At 36.4% G+C, this 23685-nt stretch overlaps 1 protein-coding gene across 1 annotated transcript in view; it reads left to right on the forward strand.

Moving 5' to 3' along the window:
* The window catches only part of LOC117314655, a 94860-nt gene that overhangs the window by 49557 nt on the left and 21618 nt on the right, over positions 1-23685 (forward strand). The window contains exons 16-29 of the mRNA XM_033868731.1: positions 106-225; positions 637-762; positions 1010-1167; positions 2966-3172; positions 4417-4554; positions 4796-4969; positions 5904-6072; positions 6723-6875; positions 7741-7921; positions 8195-8270; positions 16676-16765; positions 17207-17339; positions 20354-20455; positions 21536-21655. Coding sequence (XP_033724622.1) covers positions 106-225; positions 637-762; positions 1010-1167; positions 2966-3172; positions 4417-4554; positions 4796-4969; positions 5904-6072; positions 6723-6875; positions 7741-7921; positions 8195-8270; positions 16676-16765; positions 17207-17339; positions 20354-20455; positions 21536-21655 — 1947 coding nt within the window. The remainder of the gene's footprint in view (positions 1-105; positions 226-636; positions 763-1009; positions 1168-2965; positions 3173-4416; positions 4555-4795; positions 4970-5903; positions 6073-6722; positions 6876-7740; positions 7922-8194; positions 8271-16675; positions 16766-17206; positions 17340-20353; positions 20456-21535; positions 21656-23685) is intronic.

Raw genomic sequence — 23685 nt, forward strand, 5'->3', positions numbered from 1 at the left:
TGATTGACATATGAATCAATGTATGGTATTGATTTGAATTTGTTACACTTGATTGCTTAGATATTGTTGAAAGACCAATTAATGATGATTTTATTTCTATACAAGGTAATGGCAGAATGGGGCAAAGGATATGATGCCGTGAGAACATATGCCATAGCTATCACCAATATGATCAATGCCAGTCTGACCATTACTGGACCAGCCTTAACAAATGCTATCAGAGAGGTAGGTATAAACATTCAAGTACAAATTTGTAAACCTCTTATAACAAAAAAGTAAAAATATAATTTACAAAGGCAGGCTTATTATGTCTGTTGATTGTATTATTTTTTGGGGGGTGTCGGGGGGGGGGGGGGACTTATCATATTTATACTGTTATTCACCAGTGAAAAGCTGATGCTGATAACTTTCCATTGGTACTATATTTATTGACCTGCTAACCTTGACTGTTACCATTGACCTATTTTTAAATTGGGGGAAAAAAAGGACAATTTTTTTTTGTAAATGATGTTTAAATTTAAAAAAAAACATAAAGATGTATTTTTTGACATGACAATGACAAATGTACTAGATATGATCCTGGACATGTTTGAAGTCATGCTTACCAAACATCTCTAGGTTATATTTGTTTTGTAGGTTGATTTTGAGGGCTTGTCTGGGAGAATCCATTTCCAACCTGATACAGGTAACCGGCCAGGCTTTCTGGGGATGTGGGTCACCAGTAACCCCCATCCATTTAATAAAACAGCCAGCACTGCCACGGTAAGTCTTTCTCGATGACTAACTACCAGGTCCAATGTATTCAAAGTTTGCATTATCAGAGGAAAAACTTTTGTTTCTTTTTGTAATTGATACAAATTACAAGAGTAGAACAAAGACGAAAATGAACTGAAAACTCATCTTCAGAATTTCAAAATATGAATTTGTAAAAAAAAAAATTCTGATATGTGTAGTTTTGATTTTGACCCAAGCTTGATGGAATGGTGCATTTTTTAATTTCTTTATGAAGACTGTCACCTTCGCGCGTATATTGGAACTGGCTCAGGAAAATGCAACAATGATTACCGAGTACAAACAGCAAGCCAAGCGCCCTATGGATTTGCCGCCCTGGAATCATGTGGTAGCAAATTACACTATTCCACCAACACAGTACAAGAACAAATGGAAGTATGTCAGTTTTACTGCCAATTGTAAGGTCAAAGTTAAAGAAATGTATTTTAACTACCGTAAATATTCGCGTATAGTGCACACTTTTTTTCAAAAATTGACAAGTGAAAAAGACCACTGCGCACTATACACAAGTACAAGCCTTTTCCCAGTCAGAATGAATGTGATTTGACGGAGATTTGTGATCGTTTCCTTCCACTGCAGGATTGATTTAATACTTATATATATATATATATATATATATATAACATATGAAGCATTTAGAAAGTAATAGTTAACAAATAATCAAAGAAATGAATAGTTATCTTGATGTACTTAGTTATTTCATACTTCTAAATTAATCACCTTATAAATCTAGAGTACTGCCAGAAACTGATAATGTTCAACTTGTTTATTTACGGAAGCTGTAACAGCACGCATGCACAATTAGGCAAGGGTAACACTAATGCCTTGATCTCGTGCTGCAGTCACTGACCAACTGGCCATATAAAATACGATCTGACTGTGAAAACTACCGGGGTACTCTTATTTATCGTCTGCACTGTAGATTTATCCATTACACTTGTTAATTCATTGATATAAAAGTTGTTACCACCACGACGACAGCAGACTTGTTTCCGTACTGTATACAAAATGGCGGCCTGTGTTACATTACGTAGCAGTCAGCTTACTAGTCAATCGTGTTATAATTGAGCTTAATTAGCTTTCTTTGTTCGTGGACAGATATCACAAGAGATCATACCTGCGTGAAAATCACAAGGTAATTGAGGGTAGGATTAATTATTTTGTTTGAACAACAGCGTAGATGGGACCGCTACAATTTGCAAGCTGACTAGGCCTGTCACGGTATAATGTAAACAACCTGTCAATCCTATGTGTCAAGTCTGACCGGTGATTCCAATTAAATGTGGTAAATAAGCTTTCATAAGTTACAAATTCTTATCATCTTATGCTTTAGAATTCATCTACCGCTCAGTTGAATATTGAAAAAAAAATTTTTTTTTTTTTTTTTTTTTTTGAAAACGAACCTCAAAAACGTACCTGCGCACTATACCCGAATATTTACGGTAGTTGTTTTAATGACATAAAGAAAATTAAAAAAAACAGTAATAGGTGTTCCACTCCAATACAAGAGACCTATATATAGAAAATTAAATCGGATCCCAATGTTACTTGTCTCTTGTTCAGACTCTTATCTACTTCACTACTGGTCACTGGAACTTGGTCATTGGTTCACCTGGTGTGTCATGTACCAAATTAGGTCACTCTGGCTTTCATTTTAGCCTTTGACCTACATCATGAAGAAAATGTTTGTCTTGGCTCTATCTCCAACACTAACTTGTCGCAGGAACTTGTTAGTGTCAGGCATAAACTTTCTTTTGTCCAGAGATCTACATTATTCAGTAAGGGCTATATTCCAGTTTAAAACGTCATCCACTAGTGGACTTCGCTTTTTGAAAAGGGGTACCACCAATAGAAGCGATATCTTTCAGATTGTCATATGGAATAGAAGCGTTTTCTTTATTTAGAGCACCACCTATAGCCAATGAAACCACCTGTAGAATTTCTGAGAATTTATTTTCAACCTCACAAGAATGATCTAGTCTCTGAGACCTGATATTAAACCAATAACATGCTGGAATGAAGGACTACAAAATTTATTGACTTGAATTAACCTAGTCTAGTATGATATTTGAATAACGTGGTAATTAGCATAGTATCTGACCTCAATCATCTTCAAATTTGCTGTAGAGACAGGTGAGTGATACAGGCCCAATGGGCCTCTTGTTTTTTTCAGTGTGACTACCTCCACTGCAATGGTGAGTGCCAGTACACAAGAGCTGATCATCATTCCGCCAGGAACAGGTGAACCAGAGCAAATCACGGAGACCGAGTATACTGTGGCGCCATTCTACTGTACACAGGGCTGTGGTGGTAATGGCACCAATGAGTATGATATCACACAGTACCAGTTTGGTGACTGCACAAACCAGGAAGTCTGCACGTAGGTACATACAGTAGCAGATGGTAAGATTTTCTCACTATAATAACCCAAATTTGTGGTTCTTTGTCTTTAGCCAACATACATGTTCAATTTTTGGACTGCTTAGAAGAAAAGTGTAATTTGTTAACAGATGATTGTTAAAGAGGAATGAGGAGGAAAGTAGAGAAAATTCCAAATTTCATAGAACAAATATACATACAATGATGGGTGCCAAGGTCCCAAATCAATGCCATGTCACAGCATATTTCTATTTCACTTTAAATTTCTGTCCATAATCGTAAAGTAACATTCAGTGGAACTGATTAATATTAAATTGAAATAGTATACCATTTATCATGATTTGCCGAATTTCTTATCAAAACATTAATTGCGTTACCTTCATTTAAAAGTCAATAACATTTTGCTGCGATGTGTTCATCACATGACAGTCACATGACCTGGAGTCATACAAAGTCACCTTTTTTAGGGCAAGTAAAAACTCAGATTTCAGTGAATATATTGGCATACTTTCATGTCAGTAAATAAAGCTAAATGATTTTGTATATAAATCTGAATTTAGTATTGTTATTGGAGATGAATTGACCGACAGCATATATATTGTTTTTGTATATGAACCATTTATTTGGCTTCATGCTGTCAAAATATTATTCCTACAGAAAATGTCAGATGTTGATGATTAAAAAATGAAACATTGCCCTAAAAGACAATGACCTAAAAGGGGTGTTATGGGTATGGGTGTTGTGTTCTCTAGCAACATGTCATCATATGGCAAAAAATTGGTACAGAGAAAAAATACGATAACCATGATATGATATCCAATAGTATGCAGTACTGAAAGCAAATTCTTTATTTTGGTTGTTAGCAGCCAATTTGACAACATGATTATTTCATATGTCACTCACAATGTTCAAGTTAGGGCTTTCATATTTGAGATGTACCCTTGTTTCTTGTGACAAGACCTTTCTATTGGTGCAACATTCAAGACCTGCTGACCTTGACCATGACCTTTGATTTAATTTCAAAATGTAAATATATGTTAAATATAATAAATACTGATAAAACAAACTCGACAACATTTTATGAAACTATAACACTTGTCAGTGTCTCCTACCTGCTTATTTTGAAGAATATAAACACATAGGATTTGAAGTAAAGGAGAAATGAGATTTTCACTAATCAAGTGATTAAGCTTACCACCTTTTGAACAACTGGGTCCTGATGTTATTCTTTGCGTGTTATTTTAGATGTCATCCCGGTTATTATGGAGAAACCTGTGATAAAATGGTTTGCAGTTGTGTGTTTGGCGATTGTGATGTTCCTGAAGTCTGTATCTGTCAAACAGGATATGAAGGAACTCGCTGTGAGATCCCAATCTGTAGCACGTATGTATAAATAGCATAGCTGTTGATTAAGTCTACTCACTATCCAAACTAAATCACTTTCTTCAATTAGATCAATGACTTGTTCAAATGTTAATTAGTCACTTACTGCAGTTTACATTCAATCATTAGTATATTGAGGAATTTCTTATACTGATACTTGAACTCCATCAGAAACTTTACTAAAGCTTTTGACCTTGAACTTATTTTTTCTTCTTCTTTTTCCCACCCTTGAATTTAAAAGGATCTCTTGTGGTGCCCATGGATCCTGTTCAGCACCGGAGACCTGTAAATGTGACTCTGGCTTCATCGGATCGACGTGTGGACACTCGCTGGCTGCCGTGGTTGTTGGGTCCCTGCTAGGTGCCATTGCCTTCATCACTTTCCTTGTGTTCTTCATTAGATATTTACTGAAGAGGTCAGGATTCTTGCTTACTAGAGAGAAATATGTAGTGGATTCTGCTATATTTCATTAAACAACTTCTTTATAACTAAGAGGCCTAAGGTCATGATATTGGGCCAGTTGCTTGCTGAGATGTAGAGCTACCAAGTTTGTTCAAGTGAATGAAACTGACCTACTATCAATGTCACAGGGGTGAAATGTGTTAAAATCTTCAAATAACTTCTCATTAACCATGAGGCTCTGATAGGATATTTTTCAGGTAACAAAAATGTATGCTGATATCTAAAAAGGTCTAAATTTGCAAAATAGTTATGCAATATGTTAATGATTATCATACAATGTTTTTTTTTTCTTTCTTTCTTTTTCTTTTTTTAATGCACATTAAAGTAGGGTATTCAGTTGCTTATGATATCTAGGACATATGGTTTCATTGGATACAAATTATTATTACATTTTTACCAGTGAAATATCAAAAATTATTCATTCTATAAAAGTGATATTTTTCACTAGTGACAAATATCATATTTTTCACTAGTGAAAAATATCACTTTTGCTGATTTGACCAATCAAATCAATGATTAGAAAATACCAAAATAATTGACCAATCAGAAAGCCCGACATATATGTCAGCACCTGGACAGGGGAAACTTTTTTGTTTACAAATTATCGCTGTAGTCCTAGTCAGCATACGGGGTAGGGTTTTCGCTGATAAAAAATGTAATAAAATGTAATAAACAGAATATCTAACAGTGTCTTCAGTAATACCAAATATATTTCACTCGTGTGGCTAATATTTTGATATTTTTCACTCGTGCTGCGCACTCGTGAAAAATATCAAAATATTAGCCCCACTCGTGAAATATATTTGGTATTACTGATGACACTGTTAGATATCCTCTATATATGGTACTAGCAGAACCACTCCAATTTCCCCTGTTATTACTTCTAGACAGAGGTTAGCAGCTGCCCTAAAGAATTTGGACTGGTTGGTGAAGTGGGATGAGGTCATGGTAGGAGACGCAAGAGCTCTCAGTTTCCTGTCTACTGCAGGAGATGAATTTATGCAATCCAACAAAACCAATATTTGTACTTGGAGGAGTCAGAAATGCTTTGTCCAGGTACATACTACTTCAATAGTGTTTTCACCTCAGCTTCGGGTAAACTTGATAGTAACATTATGCAACATTAATCCTATTTCAGGTAAAGAAGACTACACTAAGGGTAGACAACAACGCACCTTTAGTATACTTTAACACATACACAACATACAAAGTGGCTTTATATGGCCTTTGCCGGTTTTGGTCAGTTTAGCAATGAAATGGTTAGTGTTTCTATACCGGTGACTTAGATTGGGTCTAGCCTTCTAAATATCTCCCTGCGTGCTTGATTTATTACATGATGAATGTTGGTGGTGCTTTACAAAATAATTCTGAATCTCAAATGCAGAGTTTTTCCAAATCATTAAAAATTGTTTGCATTATAATGACCTACAAATTAGATCAGAATCACAAACAAAGTTCTTAAAACTATTATTGATTGTATATATAGATAATCTATATTTGATGAAAACTTAGTCAAAATGATAGTAAGTAAGGGATACAGCTCTTTGTCAACTTAACTATTGCATCACCAATGGGTAGTGTATCGCAATAGTCACTACAGAAATATTCATCGGCCCTAATAATTTGGGACTAGCTTTAAAGAGATGCAAATTAAATTTTGCATTCTTCTGCTTTGATTCTTTGCTGAAAAAAATCTTTCTTTGTAGCAATTTAATTGTGTATCCCTGAACATTGAAGATGAAGCTCTGAGATATGAAGTTGTACGCATCAAAGAAACAAGACACAACAATCTAATTACATTTGTTGGTGCTTGCTTGGAGTACCCATATGTAGGACTTCTTACAGAGGTGGCACCAAAGGTATTCAATAATTGTTACATTAATATTCAACCATCTATATAGCTACCATTCTTTTAAAAAACTGTTCCGTTTAAATTGTACTCTTGAGTTCTGCTTTTAGTTTCAGTTTAACTTTTAGGTCACCTGAGACAAAGTCTCGAGTGACTTTTTCTAATTGCCTTTTAGTTTTAGTTTTTAGTCGTCAAATCTGTAAATAAGTACATTTTTGACTTCTAAGAAACTCCTGAACCAATTTCAATGAAACTTTCATGGCCAAAGGTCAACCAAAATTTTGAATTATATTGTCCTCACCCCCCATCCCCACCCTAAGGGACTGAGGGGCAGGGCCCAAAGAGGTCAAATTGACTGAAATTTCCAAAATCATCTTCTCAAGGCCCAAGAAAAGTAGAATCAATAACTCTTTTAGATAGAAAGGTCTTGAAGCACTTTACAAAATTTGTGAATTTCATGACCCTGGGGTCTCATGTTTGCCTCTGGGGTCCAGGGAGTAAACTTTACTATAGTTTATATAGGGAAAATACATTTTTGCTGGATTTCTATTGGAATTCATTCTCACTTGGTTAACATTATCAGCAGTTTGATGGCATGCACATGTTGGCCTGATTGACTAACAAGGACTGATGGGCAGTGTTAAAAATGGTCAAATTGACAGAAATATTTCAAAACTAAGGTGACCGTTAAGTCTATGGCTCTTGTTCATTTTGATTTTTACAGAAAAAGTTATATTTGTTTCGAATATCTTTTAAACCTAAAGTTTATAACTGTGAACTTGGAAAATATGATACAATTGATTCCAAGGATCTGTAAGGAGTCATACCCAAACCACTACTACCTACAATTCACAGCTTGCTATATGTCATTTCAGGGAAGTCTAGAAGATATGTTGTCTAATGAGAGTATCAAACTTGGATGGGACTTCAGGTTCTCACTTCTGAAAGATATTTGTCGTGGAATGGAATTTTTGCATAGGTCAGAGATTGGATCTCACGGAAGATTAAAATCCTCAAATTGCCTTGTAGATAACAGATGGACATGTAAAATATCAGGTAATGTGTACGTTCAGTCTTTTGTATAAAATGGGTGGTGTGTAAAGTATCTGGTATGATGAACATTTGTTGTTGTTTTTTTTATATAAAATGTGGTTGTTTTATAGTTCCACCACTTCAAAATTATAGTGATATTTATGTGTTATTATGACAGCCATCTTTGCATGGCGATACCAAAGAAATTTTGGGTAGTGATGTAATTGGAGATGTGTTGTCTAAATTTGAAGTTTCCTTGTAATTTGAAACCTAATAATTGTATATTTGTTTACACAGGATTTGGTTTACCTACCCTTCGTTACAATGGTGTAAGAAAGCTTCGGCCAAATGTAGAAGATATACCGAAACCCAGGTATGTTACCTAGCAATTAAAAGAAGAAAAAAACAATTTCTTTGGGTTTCCATAAGTTTGGTGTTTATAAATCAGTATTACACATTACACCTAATTTTAGTACAATTTAATTCACATTTTTTATCTCATGCAAAATGCATTTACAGGAGGTATTAAATTGGGCTTGGTGGGTGTTTTCCTGTCTGACTCACATTTCCGCAGAGTATATGCAAAAGCAGACATTTTCCAATAAAAAATAAATAAGCGCTTTGAAATACAATCTAGGGCTGTCACGGGTACAATTGTTTTGCCCCAGGTACTCGGTCTTTACAACCGAACCATACCCGGTTACCCGTTGGCTGTAGATTGTAAGTTGTAGCCCTGTACGGACGTTTAGAATAGAACAGGAGAGGCCTTTGATCTTAATGATATTTTGTTTACTAAATAGTTGTTTGTACACAACATTTAAAAACCCCGTCACAGTCTTCATGTTAGTAAATATCTATTTCTAACCTCGCGCCTTTGATCACGTGATGTTCTTGACCAATGGTAATACGTCAGGGGATAGCGCCACCTGCATTCATTTTCAAGCAGCGTGATTATTTGTAGCAGCAGTGTTTTATTCATCATTATTTTCTCCTATCGTTTACTTTCGTCGCAACAACTCCTATTGACTTTTGAACTTACGAGTGTTTTGCCTGGAGTTGTCGTCTCCTACGACAGTGAAGTACACACCAATAACGGTATTTACACGTGTGTTGTGTTTGTTTACATTTTTATCGACGTGTGTCGAGGACATTTCCTTTAGTTTACATTGACGAATGTCATTCGTCATCGAGCTGTGTATTTCCTATTTGGATCCTAACAGTCTTTATGCAACCACAATGTGTTTTCTTTGCTATCGGGATCTAACTTTGTTGTGACTTATTCGTGCTAGTGGAAATCGAAAGACATCAGTTTGTAAACCGTCTCGGGTCATCTAACATGGCGGCCAAGCAGGTCAGGAACGCGTCACTACCAGTAGCTTGGTGCGCGATCCCAGGATTCCGTGCGGGATTCAAGATGGCAGCGCCCATGTCTTGTCGAACACTGTAGGGCATTGCATCGTCTTCTTTGGCGTTTACGGTTAATTTTGTAGGGGTAATTATCTGATTTAAGGAAAAATAATTAAGGAACTACACGTACAACATTATTAGTCTAGATTTCCATCTCGCGATATTACGACATGCAGTGTACTCGGAACTAACCGAACAACTTAACTAGTCGGAATTTCAATCTCCCGACGATTACGACATGCAGACTCCTCGGATAATCAACGAACAACTTTGATAACTACATACAGACGACTCGGAAACTCACCGAACTACATTATGCGTTTCCATCTCCCGATGATAGCGACATGCAGATAAAGTGGAAATCGTAGCATCAGCTTACATGCTTCCAACTCGGTTGTCTTGGACTTTTCAGCGGTGAGATTACTAATCAATCTGTCTATTTTGACTTGTTGTACCTGACCAGACTTGGTTACAGCGTGGATATCAGAGGAGCATTCTCGATACTTGTTACTCTAGTAAACATTTATATCTTAGCGTTCACACCTTCTATCTGTATCTAGCGTTACTGTTTTCTATGTACTTGTCACGGATATTTCTAAATAATTGGTTTACGGCATAGCTGTCACACCTTTTATCTGTATCTAGCATTATTGTTTTCCTTGTACTTGTCACAGATTCTTGTTTATACTTGTGCGGAATATATTATGCAACTGTTAAGGAGAGCTTTGTCATAGATATATATAGAGATGATGTTTCTTCCTCACTTTATTTAGTCTGTTACTAGATTGTTCTTATCATGTACTATGTTTAATTAGTTATCAGTCAGATCAAGCCTCTTCTATTACGAGTCAAGTCACTCATCTCATGAGTAATCACAACTTAAAGTCTAGGATCTTCTCAGCAGCCATAAGAAGTGAAGTTTTTCCTTACAATAGCCACCAACCTATGCCATGTTTTATTTGTTTATTTTGTGGGTAATCAGGTCATGTCTTCAACCACAATCAAGTCACTCTTCTCTTGAGCTGTGTCTGCGAGTCAAGTCTCTTCTCACGAGTCACTGAGACTCAGAGCCAAGGGTCTTCTCAGTAGCACTTAGGAGTCAAGTTTGTCATGCCACCAGCTACTACTTCGCTGTGTTTTGATTCGTTAGTTTATGCAGTCATGTCATCGCTTCTCCAATCATGAGTCAAAACTCTTCTCATGAGTAATCACAACTCAAGAGTCAAGGGTTTTCTCAGCTGTGTCTGCGAGTCAAGTCTCTTCTCATGAGTCACTGCGACTCAAAGTATGTAGTCTTCTCAGTAGCACTTAGTCAAGAGTGTCCCGCACTAGCTACCTACTACTTCGCTGTGTTTTGATTCGTTAGCTTACGTAGTCAGGTCTTTGCTTCTCCAATCATGAGTCAAAACTCTTCTCATGAGTAATCACACTCAGAGTCAAAACTCTTCTCAGCTGTGTCTGCGAGTCAAGTCTCTTCTCACGAGTCACTGAGACTCAGAGCCAAGGGTCTTCTCAGTAGCACTTAGGAGTCAAGTTTGTCATGCCACCAGCTACTACTTCGCTGTGTTTTGATTCGTTAGTTTATGCAGTCATGTCATCGCTTCTCCAATCATGAGTCAAAACTCTTCTCATGAGTAATCACAACTCAAGAGTCAAGGGTCTTCTCAGCTGTGTCTGCGAGTCAAGTCTCTTCTCATGAGTCACTGCGACTCTGAGCCAAGGGTATTCTCAGTAGCACATAGGAGTCAAGTTTGTCACTACAGGGGTACTAGAGTCAAGTCGCTTCTCTATGGCTCAGTAGGGTCAAGCTTCTTCTCTAGTAGGACCTTTCAGTATGAATGATTTAGAGTCAAGTTGCTTCTCTGCTGTCAAGTAGAGTCAAGCTTCTTCTCTAAGTCAGGCATTTTAGAGTCAAGTTGCTTCTCTGCTGTCAAGTAGAGTCAAGCTTCTTCTCTAAGTCAAGCATTTTAGAGTCAAGTTGCTTCTCTGCTGTCAAGTAGAGTCAAGCTTCTTCTCTAAGTCAGGCATTTTAGAGTCAAGTTGCTTCTCTGCGGTTCAGTAGAGTCAAGCTCCTTCTATAAGTTTCGAGTACTCCATTTTCTTTCTTCACCGTGAAATACCTGGAGTCAAGTTGCTTCTCTGGAGTTCATCAGAGCCAAGTTTCTTCTCTGGGTGTTTCTCCAAATACTCAAGTCTTGTTAATTTAAGTTAGCTGTTTAAGCCCTGTACACCATTCAGTATCCTTATTGTATTTCTGCTGTTCAGTAGAGTCAAGCCCCTTCTTAGTTTTGAGTACTCAATTTCTTTCTTCACTGTGAAATACCTGGAGTCAAGCTGCTTCTCTGGAGTCCGACAGAGTCAAGTCTCTTCTCTGGGTGTTTCTCGGAATACTCACATCTTGTTTATTTAAGTTAGCTGTATAAGCCCTGTACTACATTCAGTATCCTTATTGCATTAAGTACTTATAACTTTAATCGTATCTCATTTTATGCATCGTAATCTGTTTGAGTGTTGGCAGGTTCATTATAACTACCTGTTCTGTGTATGTAAGTTCCTTAGTCTTGGCAACCAGTTTGTTGACTTTCTTAGGACATCTGCAACCCTTTCTTTGTCTATTATTAGTAGATATAGTTGACATACGGAGCTTGTTATCCTCTTACATCTTCAGGGTGCGTTCCCAGTACCTAATTATCTTCCTTAACACTTTATCATTGGCACTGTTTCCTTAATTAGACCTCCATCAGAAGGATGTAGTTCTTGCATCTGTCTCATTCACAGACGCAGAATCTAGTGCTCCTTTAAATACTATCTCACTTTATAGTATTTGGTATGTTTTTCCTCTCTTTTTCAGCTTTATTCCATACGTGATATAACTTTCAATCATTTGAACTCTTGTCATTACTTGGTTTATCTGCAAGCTTTATACCAGTTACTGTGCCACTGACCACATTTAACTTCTTAATGTCTCATTTTAGAGCATATGATAATTATGTGTGTATATATGTAATACGGTGCATTAATTTCTATAGGCAAATTTGTGCTTAGTTGTACTGATTATAATCAATAATTTTCTAGTTCATCATCGATTCACTTTATCTACACTCTTAAAAATATTACATTGTCATATCCTTCTTGCACATAATTTCTTTCTTGGGGGCTCTCATTCGGTTACTTTATTGTAACCTCTTCGATTTGGCCTTTTAAATTCGGGGAATTTCTTGCCCCCAATTCATTATATCATATTTTGTGTATTTATTTCTTATGTAGATGATATGCTTGGGATCGCCCAAGCTCGGGGGTCGCCCCATCTGAAACAGTCTTAGCAGAACTGCCTGCTTTTTAGCTACCAACTGCTTACTCTGTGGCTTGAGGTCGCTCAAGCTAGGTTTCTCTCCTCTCTATTAGTCATAGCTAGCTAAGCTATGATCGCTCTAGCTTGGGGGTTGCATGCCCCTATAGTATAATTAGTATCTTAATTGTTTAGGTGTATCTTTTGAGTAGCGAGTAAAAATTTATTATGTAATATTGTTAGTTGATGTTATTTAGTTGTAAGAATGAGCAGCCCCTAAGAATGCCAAAACCTTTAGATAATATTTAATATGAGCCTGAACAAGTTATTGGTTCCATTCAATAAATTTTTGACTTTCATACTGTTTTGGTGTGTTGTGTATAAAATGATATTTTGTTTACTAAATAGTTGTTTGTACACAACATTTAAAAACCCCGTCACAGTCTTCATGTTAGTAAATATCTATTTCTAACCTCGCGCCTTTGATCACGTGATGTTCTTGACCAATGGTAATACGTCAGGGGATAGCGCCACCTGCATTCATTTTCAAGCAGCGTGATTATTTGTAGCAGCAGTGTTTTATTCATCATCCACCATCCGCCCCACCTCCACCTTTGATAATTTGCAGTTTTCTTTACTGTGGTTTGTGTATAATTGTTTATATTATATTATAATTACCTTTTAATATTTATATACTGTTGTTTTATTTTGATTGCCTGTACTTTTCATGTGTATATGTTGTTTTTATTATATGTGTTTACTTATAATATTTATATTTATTACATGTCTTTTTTACTTGTTTCGGGCTCATTTGTTTAGGGGTAAGTAAGGCCTCATGGTGAGACAACACCTGGCAAGCTGGTCTGAGCATTGGATAAACCTACCTCCCTGATTCAGGTTGGGGCAGCCGGCTCGCAGCACCTTTTTGTACATCTGTGTTGGTTAATTATAAGCTTTATTTTGTTACAATGCAAGCTGTCACATTTTTATTTTTATTTTGGGCTGCTCTTCTTAGTAAGGAATAGTTAGAGGATATCACTCACAGTAATGAATTTATCACGCCGTGATATTAGCACTTTTAAATTCGGGGAACTTTTAAATTCGGGGAATTTCTTGCCCCCAATTCATTATATCATATTTTGTGTATTTATTTCTTATGTAGATGATATGCTTGGGATCGCCCAAGCTCGGGGGTCGCCCCATCTGAAACAGTCTTAGCAGAACTGCCTGCTTTTTAGCTACCAACTGCTTACTCTGTGGCTTGAGGTCGCTCAAGCTAGGTTTCTCTCCTCTCTATTAGTCATAGCTAGCTAAGCTATGATCGCTCTAGCTTGGGGGTTGCATGCCCCTATAGTATAATTAGTATCTTAATTGTTTAGGTGTATCTTTTGAGTAGCGAGTAAAAATTTATTATGTAATATTGTTAGTTGATGTTATTTAGTTGTAAGAATGAGCAGCCCCTAAGAATGCCAAAACCTTTAGATAATATTTAATATGAGCCTGAACAAGTTATTGGTTCCATTCAATAAATTTTTGACTTTCATACTGTTTTGGTGTGTTGTGTATAAATGAATACTTTAAGTAGTTCTTACTTCTTAGTAGAACATTACTAGTTATATATCATTACAAGTCATGATATGTACTCTGATGAAAAGACATCGTATTGAGTCGCGCTTCAATCAAAGAAGCCATGTTGTTTGGTTGACATACGTGCAGTTTGTTATACGCATGACCGGAAACACATCTCTATCGTAATCACTCGGGTAAAGAGAACACACGAAAACGACATGATGAAGTGAACAGTTTTATTGACAACAGATTACTATCATTCATAAGCATGTCTTCGGGAAGACTTGGCAAGGATGGTTTTAGTGATCGCGGAGGACTGCGCTCTACATGTTCAGACGATTAACGTGTCAGTCTCTCGCACCTTTACATTGACAAATTCATCATATTCTACGTCTGTGTTGATCGAGAGAGAGAGACTGGAGTTGGGGCTTTGACAGTTGGGCTATTTATCAATATTTTTACATTTTTCAACGACTTGTTCACGGTCTGCATCATGCAAGAAACGCAATGACTTGTAATGTGGGTCGAGCGCCGAGGCATACATAAGTGGCGAAGTAAGCGCTTCGCCAGTTGGGAAGCCGTCATCTGAAAAACCATACCTTCTCGCCAAGCTTTCCCGCACAACAGCTTTGCATTGGGAAATTATACCAGAATCAATATCTGTTTCGGATAGATCATTTTGTAATAGTTTTCCCACTAGCACGTATACACTGCTAGATGTTGGTTTGTTTTCAGCAGCAAGGATTTCCGTGGCATCTGCCAGCTACTCTAACACAGGGACTAAATCTTCCATAACCTTCCACTGAGTGTCGATAATATCAAATTTTGACCTTTCTGTTACCTTTGTGACTTGGTCATTATACAACACACCATATATGGGATCTCTCAACTCTAGAAGCCTTTTCATCATGAAAAAACTTTAGTTCCATCTTGTTTGAACGTCCTGCACAACATTCAGCGGGGATTTTCCGTTCTTGCAATATATGTGTACTTCGGTGAACTATAGTAGTTATTATCCCCTCGCGACGAAAGTCGGGGAGGGGATATAGCGTTCCGTTCGTACGTAAGTACGTATGTTCACATTTTGTCAGCACTCTTGCGACTTTATTTTTGAACGGATTCTGACCAAACTTCATATATGAGTCCAGCATGGGAATACCTCGAACAAGTTCCTGTTTCAGGGTGCCAATGTCAAGGTCAAGGTCATCGTTACTATTTATAGAAAATCTTTGTCAGCACTCTTGCAACTTCATTTTTGAACGGATCCTGACCAAACTTCATATATTGGTCCAACATGGGAATACCTGGAACTAGTTTGTGTTTTAGGGCGCCAAGGTCAAGGCCAATGTCACCGTTACTATTTATAGAAAATCTTTGTCAACGCTGTAATGCGACTTCATTTTTGAACGGATCCTGACCAAACTTCATATATGGGTAAAGCATGGCAATACCTCAAACAAGTTCGTGTTTCAGGGCGCCAAGGTTAAGGTCAAGGTCACCGTTACTATTTATAGAAAATCTTTGTCAGCGTTGTTGCGACTTCATTTTTGAATGGATCCTGACCAAACTTCATATATTGGTCCAGCATGGCAATACCTCGATAGCCCATGCCTGATAATAAGCCCATCCATGTCTATTGCAGTTCAGTGCAAATGACAACTGATGTTATTTCAATGTCCTGCAATAACCCCAACCCCCATTTTGCGTCAGAGTTCATGTGTTAGCACGCGAGGGGATTTGTATCGTTTGCGATGCCTTGTTACTATGTTAGTACAAAGTTTCGGGGTTCGAGTACACAATTTCAAACCCGGTGTCATATCAAAACCGACTCGTAACGGGTCACCCGGGTACTCGTTATGGCCCTAATACTATCTTAAGATATTTTTTGAAAAGCACTTCATCTCTTAGTACGAGACAAGCGTATGTTGTTCCCTACTCTTGAGATACTATGACGTTACACACAATGTTGTTGATACCATGGTTAACATAAAATGACATCATTTTGGCATAGTTGACAGTATGATGTTGCATTTTATGTTGAGTATCATGTTATATTGATACCAAAAAGTATCTATGGACAATAGAACAATTTTTTTTATTTCTTAAATTCTATTTTATAATTTAAAACATATTCATAGCCTAAACTTTTTGCATTCCTAAAATGTTGGGAAATTTGTTATGTAAACATCTCTTCAAGCTCAGAAAAAAATTGTTGATATGCATTCAAAATAACGCTATATCAATATTATACACTATGGTATGTTATATTCAGTATAAAAAAGATTTAAGTTGAATGAAAAAGCTTTAGTGAGAACTGAAAAAAATCAAGCGAAATTGCATGTAATTATAAAGCAGCACCGTATGTAAATAGTCCTGTCAAACAATCTGTGACGAGAATCCACAATCTAGAATAAATTGAAGGTATTCGATTGAGTGATTATCAATAACCATAGCAATCATATTTTGTTTTCACAGGACAAGTATAATGTGTATAATGATGTTTTTACTTACAGTGAGTTGCTATGGACGGCACCAGAATTTCTTGCAAAATCTAAGAGACTTGATGACGTACGGAATGGATCCAAAGCTGGTGACATCTTTTCGTAAGTATAGCGATAGAGATGGATTCTTATATAATTACAAATGGTATATCAATGAGCCAATAGTCCCACTTGACATTTCCCAGGGTGGGGGTATATATCTATGGTCATGTTCATGCAGGCACAAGGCAGGGGGGTAAACTAAGGTTATGTTTTCCCTCCATGAGTTGATCATGAAGCAAATATTTAGTGTCCCTGTCCAATCATCTCTATCTACAAATTTAATTGGTCGGGAAGTTTTTAAGCATTTTAATGTTTACCCACTGAGAGCAATAAGAAACTGATGTTACATGATTTGTTTTAGGATTGCTGCACACTGAAATTACATAAATACCATTTTGAATTAGCCATATAAATGTCAGTTAAAAAGGTCACAGTAGAAAATTTTATAGTAACATGCATATGTAAATTACTAAGCTACAGATGAATTTCTTCTTGTTGCAGGTTTGCAATTTTGTTGACAGAAATGTGTACAAGAGAAGAACCTTATACAAATGAACTAAGCTATCTTGATGTTGAAGATGTTCTAGTTCTGGTCCAGAACAAAGATGCTCCACAAGCTTCTGAAGCCAAACAGGTATAATTTGATGTATGTCTGTGATGGGTCAATAGTTAAGTGCCCCATAGGTAAGGAAGGATATATGAGGGGGTACATGCATGTCAACCCCTGAAACCTCCAATGAGGGAGATCTCCCTCATTCCACATCCAAAATGAGGTAGAAAGTGGGTGACAAAAAATTGCGACATTTTTGTTGCATTTAGAGGATGTTAATTACCTCAGGCTACATATGTTAATATTAAAATTTGACAACAATGGTTAATTTTAAAGAATAAATAATAATAAAAAAAATTAAAAAACAAAATAGAAAAAAAAAATCAATTACTTCTTTTAAAAAATGTTTTCAGACATGTCATAAAGAGGAACTGTATTTAGTGAATTATTAATGATTTAGTAACTTGAAATCTGCAACCAGTATACAAAAGTAACTAATTATCTCCTGATTTTTTTTATGTATTTTTTTATTTTGTTCCGAAATATTTCTAAATAGAGGATCTGTCATGAGTTGCCCTTCATATTAGATTTATGATACGAGTTTTGAATTTTTTATTTTTGCGAGCCTCTGGCGAGCAAAAATTAAAAATTCTAAACGAGTATCATAAATCTAATATGAAGGGAAACGAATGACAGATTCTTTTTATCATATGACGTTTTCTTTCATCGTTCCCCATCAAAAACTGATTTTCTCTTTTGCCTTGAATCGTAACATCTCAACCAAATCACCCGAACCTTCGAAGTAGGTCAATTATACCGACGAGAGAAGAAATAGTTCTAACACAGCTGACTCTTGAAAAGGATTCATTTTATTAAATACACGTCTCAAAACAAAATTTCAGCATTTTTTCATTTAATCTATAATAGATAAATTGTCCTTTGTGTTTGAAACAATGAGGAAAATATTTTAGTTTGAAAGTTCATGAGCGACTGTTTTTGATGTGACGAAGCCGTGACGTCACTTGGCGCGATAATGGAGGCTTCGTTGTACAAATGTCTATTCGCTGTCGTACAGAACCATTGTACGGCGCCTTTTCACTGCTTTGTGTTTATCCTCGTCCTCGCGGGAGTTTATGGAGATGTGAAATGTTCCACCGTGAATATTCCCACTGAACATTGTGTTCAGACTGCCGTGAAAAGCGACTTTGGATGCCGATTTGTTGGCAGTGTTGTTTGTTTTGACATTACACGTGTTTGTCGACGACAGTGTCAGCATGTTATTCTGAGTAACCGTTGAAGGCAAGTTGTAACAAACTACATTGCCGTTTTTCATGAGGATTTTATTAAATAATGTTATTATTTGTTTATTTGAAAAGAATCTAGACTAGATATGTCTTATCGGACAACGCAACCGCAATTTTCTATCGGAGTTGAAATATGTTACTAGGGGTCATAAAATAGATGTTTGCCAGGCCTAATTTAACATCTTATAGTATAAATATAATTAAAAAACTTAGGATGTTTACATATTGGATTTTATCTTTGATTGTACAATATGTTATGTTAATAGACCAATTTGTCGTTCAGTTGATTTTTTTTCAAAGTTTACAAGCACTAGTCGCCATTTTTACGAGTCGTAGTAAAAAGAAGTAGGTCGTTCCCACGCGTATGAATACAGTTCTCACGGAACCAGCCAATCAGCGTAGCGAAAGGTGTTATTACACTAGTGTCATAAAGAAAATTTATGTGATGGGTTTATGACACCGAAAGGAACGGAGATAATATGATAAATGAATTTATCACATTATCTCCGTTCCTTTCTCAAATAATAATTACAGAGTAATTTATTAATTATTTTTGTTTTACTACTAGTTCTATTGTGACATTAAACAAACTTCTTAAAAGTGTTTTTTATTATTTTTCTGACCCAAATTGAAATCCGGATTCTTGTGGCAGTTTACGACTTTATATTAGTATCCACCAATTAAAGATGGCGGCAGTACAAACGCTGGTACTGACAGCTACGATTAAGAATGGCATAAGGCCCCTATTGGCTTTCATGTGAGTAAATCCTGTTGTCAGATATGACCAGTGTTTGTTCTTGAAGTGATGTATCCTAGTTGCAATCACAAAATTAACTGACCATGTCAAATGAAGCCACATACAGTTGTAATGTATACACCGGGTCGGCAGGCACGCATGGTGACCGACTCTCCTATCTCACCAAGCCCCAGGCCAGGGCAGCTGGTGGGGGTGTTTTGTTTGCATATTCAGTCATGGGTCAAAGTGTTCGAGATTTCCGTTTTTTTTTTAGGGATGACTGCTCAAATCCGTGATAAATTTAACCCCGATTCGGGAAACTATACCAAATCAGGATTTAAGGGAAATTTTAATGATTTTCCGGGCACTTCCCTCGTAATCCAGGATGGTTGGGGGTATAGTCTTGTGTTGTGTCCTTCCATCCTGGAACTTAATACTTGGGGCATGGGTTCATCTAGGTGAGGCAGTGCGTCCTGTGCTTTTGCACAGCTACTTCTAGGAGTCATCCCAACCTTTGCGAGGGACAAACCAATCAAAACTCCATGGGGAATCCGCTATTGGTTATTTCTGAAACAAATCCCTATAAGTCCAGGATGGCACTAAATTTTTTTCTTTCAAAAACCCAAACAACACACTATCTCCATCCACAAAGTATTTGTTCTAATATGGTTCACGATTTTATAGGGTCGAAGATGCATGTTTGAAATAAAATATAGAAAAAACCTTTAAAATCTTGAACAATGACCTGCTGTATCATTGAGTTATCACACTTGCTGCCCAATTTATGCAAGGGTAGGTACATACTCTTGTTGATGTGTTTATTGCGACATTGAAAGTCACTTGATGGGGTGATAAAAATGGCCCTCACCCATCAAATAACTGTTTATAGACTTGCATTTTCGAATTGGCAATCAATTAATAAAATGTCTGATTATTTCCATATATGGAAGTCACAAAGAAATGAAGGCATGTTTACTGTGACATCTCAAGACATCATGAGTATGGGTGGAGTTAAATTTACAGCATCACTGATGCTCACTCCTAATACTTTGTTTCAGATCTGGTACAAAAACGGAGGAGACACAACAAAGTCATTCAGACCAAAAATAGCAGATGAAAGTTTACCAGAGGAATATGCAGCCAAAACTGGGATGAGAAAGGTTGGTTTATAGATCCATGTTGGTAATGATGTCAATATGGAATATTCTTCTGAGGGAAACAAAATCCCTCCATATTACATAAAGCCATAATGAAGCTTGCATGGCCACCAATGCCCAACATTACCAATCAATTCTACTGCTAGCACAGAGGCATCTGGTCAAGATACCTCTGTGCCAGCAGTAGAATTGATTAGCCAAAACTGTTTAGCCAAATAGAAGCAACCTTAGCCCAATTCTCATTTGAGGCAAACAATTTTTGTCACAGTAAAACACTTACCACTTGTGATCTTTAGTGATATTGTGCTTTCTTAGGTCATCTTTTTTCCGGACACTGTACAATTTCCCCAAAGAGAATATATTTTTCTTTTTCCCATCAATACACACTGGGCAGAAAAAAAGACCCCTTCCTCTTTCAACCATGTATACTCCAAAACCAAGATGATTTAATGTTTATTTGACTAGTCTTTAATTCAATTTCTTGGTTAACAGTACTATGTTTACTTTGTTTTGAATAGGTGGGATTTTTTACCAAACCAAAAGAACTATCCATGCTTAGCTTGGCTAGATTCCGCTCTCTCTCCCGTCAGCCATGCTTCTGTGGCTCCCTAGTCATGATCTTGTGAAAGCTTCATATATTACACAGCAAATACTAAATATTTCTGTGATCAAGATAAATGAAGTAAACTAATAGTAAAATCGGCGAATCCGGGATGGCGAGGTCAGAAAACTATTAAATTTTTTTGTTTGTTTGTTTGGGTTTTTTTTTACACTAAACCATTTAAAAAAGAATTGCCTATGGCAGATGGCTAGTGCTCACAGGGCCTTGCCTTTCTTACAGCCTATGGAGAGTTGTAACTGTGCCAGCATTTACCACAATGTATACTGACTGCCATCTTGAATTAGGAAATGCAGGAGTTGGAAATTATCCTAAAAAAAAAGAAATATGACACCTGAAAAATTATTACTTAAATTCTTATGGTATTGATTATACTGTATATGTAAATATGTTTTGGTTGAAGAAAAATTTATTTTTCTTGCAATTATATGTGCATTATTAATTGTAAAATATATTCTTTCTAGCTCCTTGATAATGCATGGGGTGTAAGCGCAGACAATCGACCAACCTTCCGCCAGATGTTAGACAAACTGAACGAGATTTACCCCATTAAAGGAGAGCTCATCGACAACCTTGTCAACATGGTAATGTCTACTTACTTTATTCTGTACTAGATTGAGGAATTTATTCTGTACTAGATTGTGTTCCTCTATCTCTTTGAGTACATTATAATCATGATTCAACTGTTTTGGCAAAAGTAATGGCCCTTTGCTTATTTTGGTATTTGATTTTTGTCTGGAGATCTACATTTTTTCAACTGATTTCTTTTGAACTTGGTAGGCTTTATAATGGTGATATGTTGTGTTTGATGAGTTGGATACTTCCGATTTGACATTTTATGGGTGGGACCTGCTAAGTTCATCTTCGCTAGCACATGAAGGGTTCATTTAATACTTATACTTCTACCTGGTGGAGACATTACCAACAAGTGTATATCTTTACCAACTGATCAAAATCAGATAATTTTTTCCTTATATATTGTCCTCCTTTGCTTTTTAGCTTGCCTGGCCTGAAGGACCAGTGAACTTGCTACTTTTCAAAAAAGTCCTGAATAGACATGGGCCAAATTTGGTCAGAAAGATCCTTGGGGGGAATAGGAACAGATTTTTTATAAATGGTGACCATAACCACAGTTCAACATCAACAAATAAAGCTATTAACCCTTTGCCACATGCAGGTTATAACACTTCAGCACTCTGTGCTGATAGTGCAAAGATACATTGTTGCAATGCAACATTATTGCGCTGACTGAAATGTACATACACCATCTCAATGGCAGTTTTTGAGAAATTAAGCTTTGTTTTGATAAATTTTTCTAAACCTAATTTTGAAAGTAAAATAGTTGTTTTAGACATTTTTAGTAAGTTACAATTATGTTCAGAATTTCTTCAATTTTAATTCTGTGCTATTTTCTTTATAACACCAAAAACACATAACCACGAAATCAGCTGTATACAAACAGAACAGACAAATTTCAAAATATTTTGACAATGTAATTTATAATTCATTGAATTCCTGTACATGAAATGATTCAACATTAACTCCCAAATGAAACAAACTGAATTTTCAAAGTTTTCACAAGAATATTTCAACAGTTCAGGTTTAACCCTTTAAGCCCTGATGATGCATTAATGCATCACCGGGCCGGGGCCGAATGATGCATTAATGCATCACCGTGCCGGGGCCGAATGATGCATTAATGCATCACGGAAGTAGATTTTTTTCTGCATTTTTTTGAAGTGATGATACAGCGATTTAAATAATCATGACTGATTCTTACTTGAATGAGATAATGTTTGGCAATAAATAATGAAATTAACAATACGTAACACAACTTTAGATGTCTAAATTTACGTATAACGTCCAACTTGTTTTTAACTTCTGCTCTCGAGAACTTCCGGTCGGACGGGAGCGAGTAAACAACTGATTCCCGAAAAAATATATAACGAATCTAGTTGTTTGTCCTGTGTAATAAAGCTGGGAATGTTCAGGACAGTTTGCAATATGTATTTAAATTGACGTTTTGTACAAATGGTTAACATATTCGTGAATTAAAAACACAGAAACAACGATACGTTTGATTAATTGAATGAACCACAGGTGCATCACGTCAGCGGCGCGGCAGTGTCTGCCAACTCGCTAGCTTTTATGATCAAATCTCCACCATCTATCAAAGACATCGTTCCAAAACTACTTGCATGGTTTTATATGTATGTTTCATTGTATTTCTGTTGATACTTTATCGGGAAAACGAGCTAATAATTCGGATTTTTAACACAAACAGAAGACCGAGTATTCTAATTTTAGTAACACAGATCATGATCACATGACCATATCTTATCCAAGATGGCTCTATAAACACACACGTGTGAGTAACGTCGATTGATACGAATTCACGATTTGGTTTATATTTAATTGCGTGATTTTTTAAAAGATTTTGAACTTGTAATTCATATCGTTTTTTACATTCTCGTTACAATCATGGAAAAGTATTATATCTACCAATAAAGTAGCGATCTTTGTTGTCATGTAGTTATTTTGCGTGCTGTCAAAATCTGAAAATGTCTACGGCTTCGATTATTTTGAGAGAAGGCTACGACATATTTTTACATCA

Source organism: Pecten maximus, chromosome 16, assembly GCF_902652985.1.
Source record: "Pecten maximus chromosome 16, xPecMax1.1, whole genome shotgun sequence".
NCBI classification, from domain to species: domain Eukaryota; kingdom Metazoa; phylum Mollusca; class Bivalvia; order Pectinida; family Pectinidae; genus Pecten; species Pecten maximus.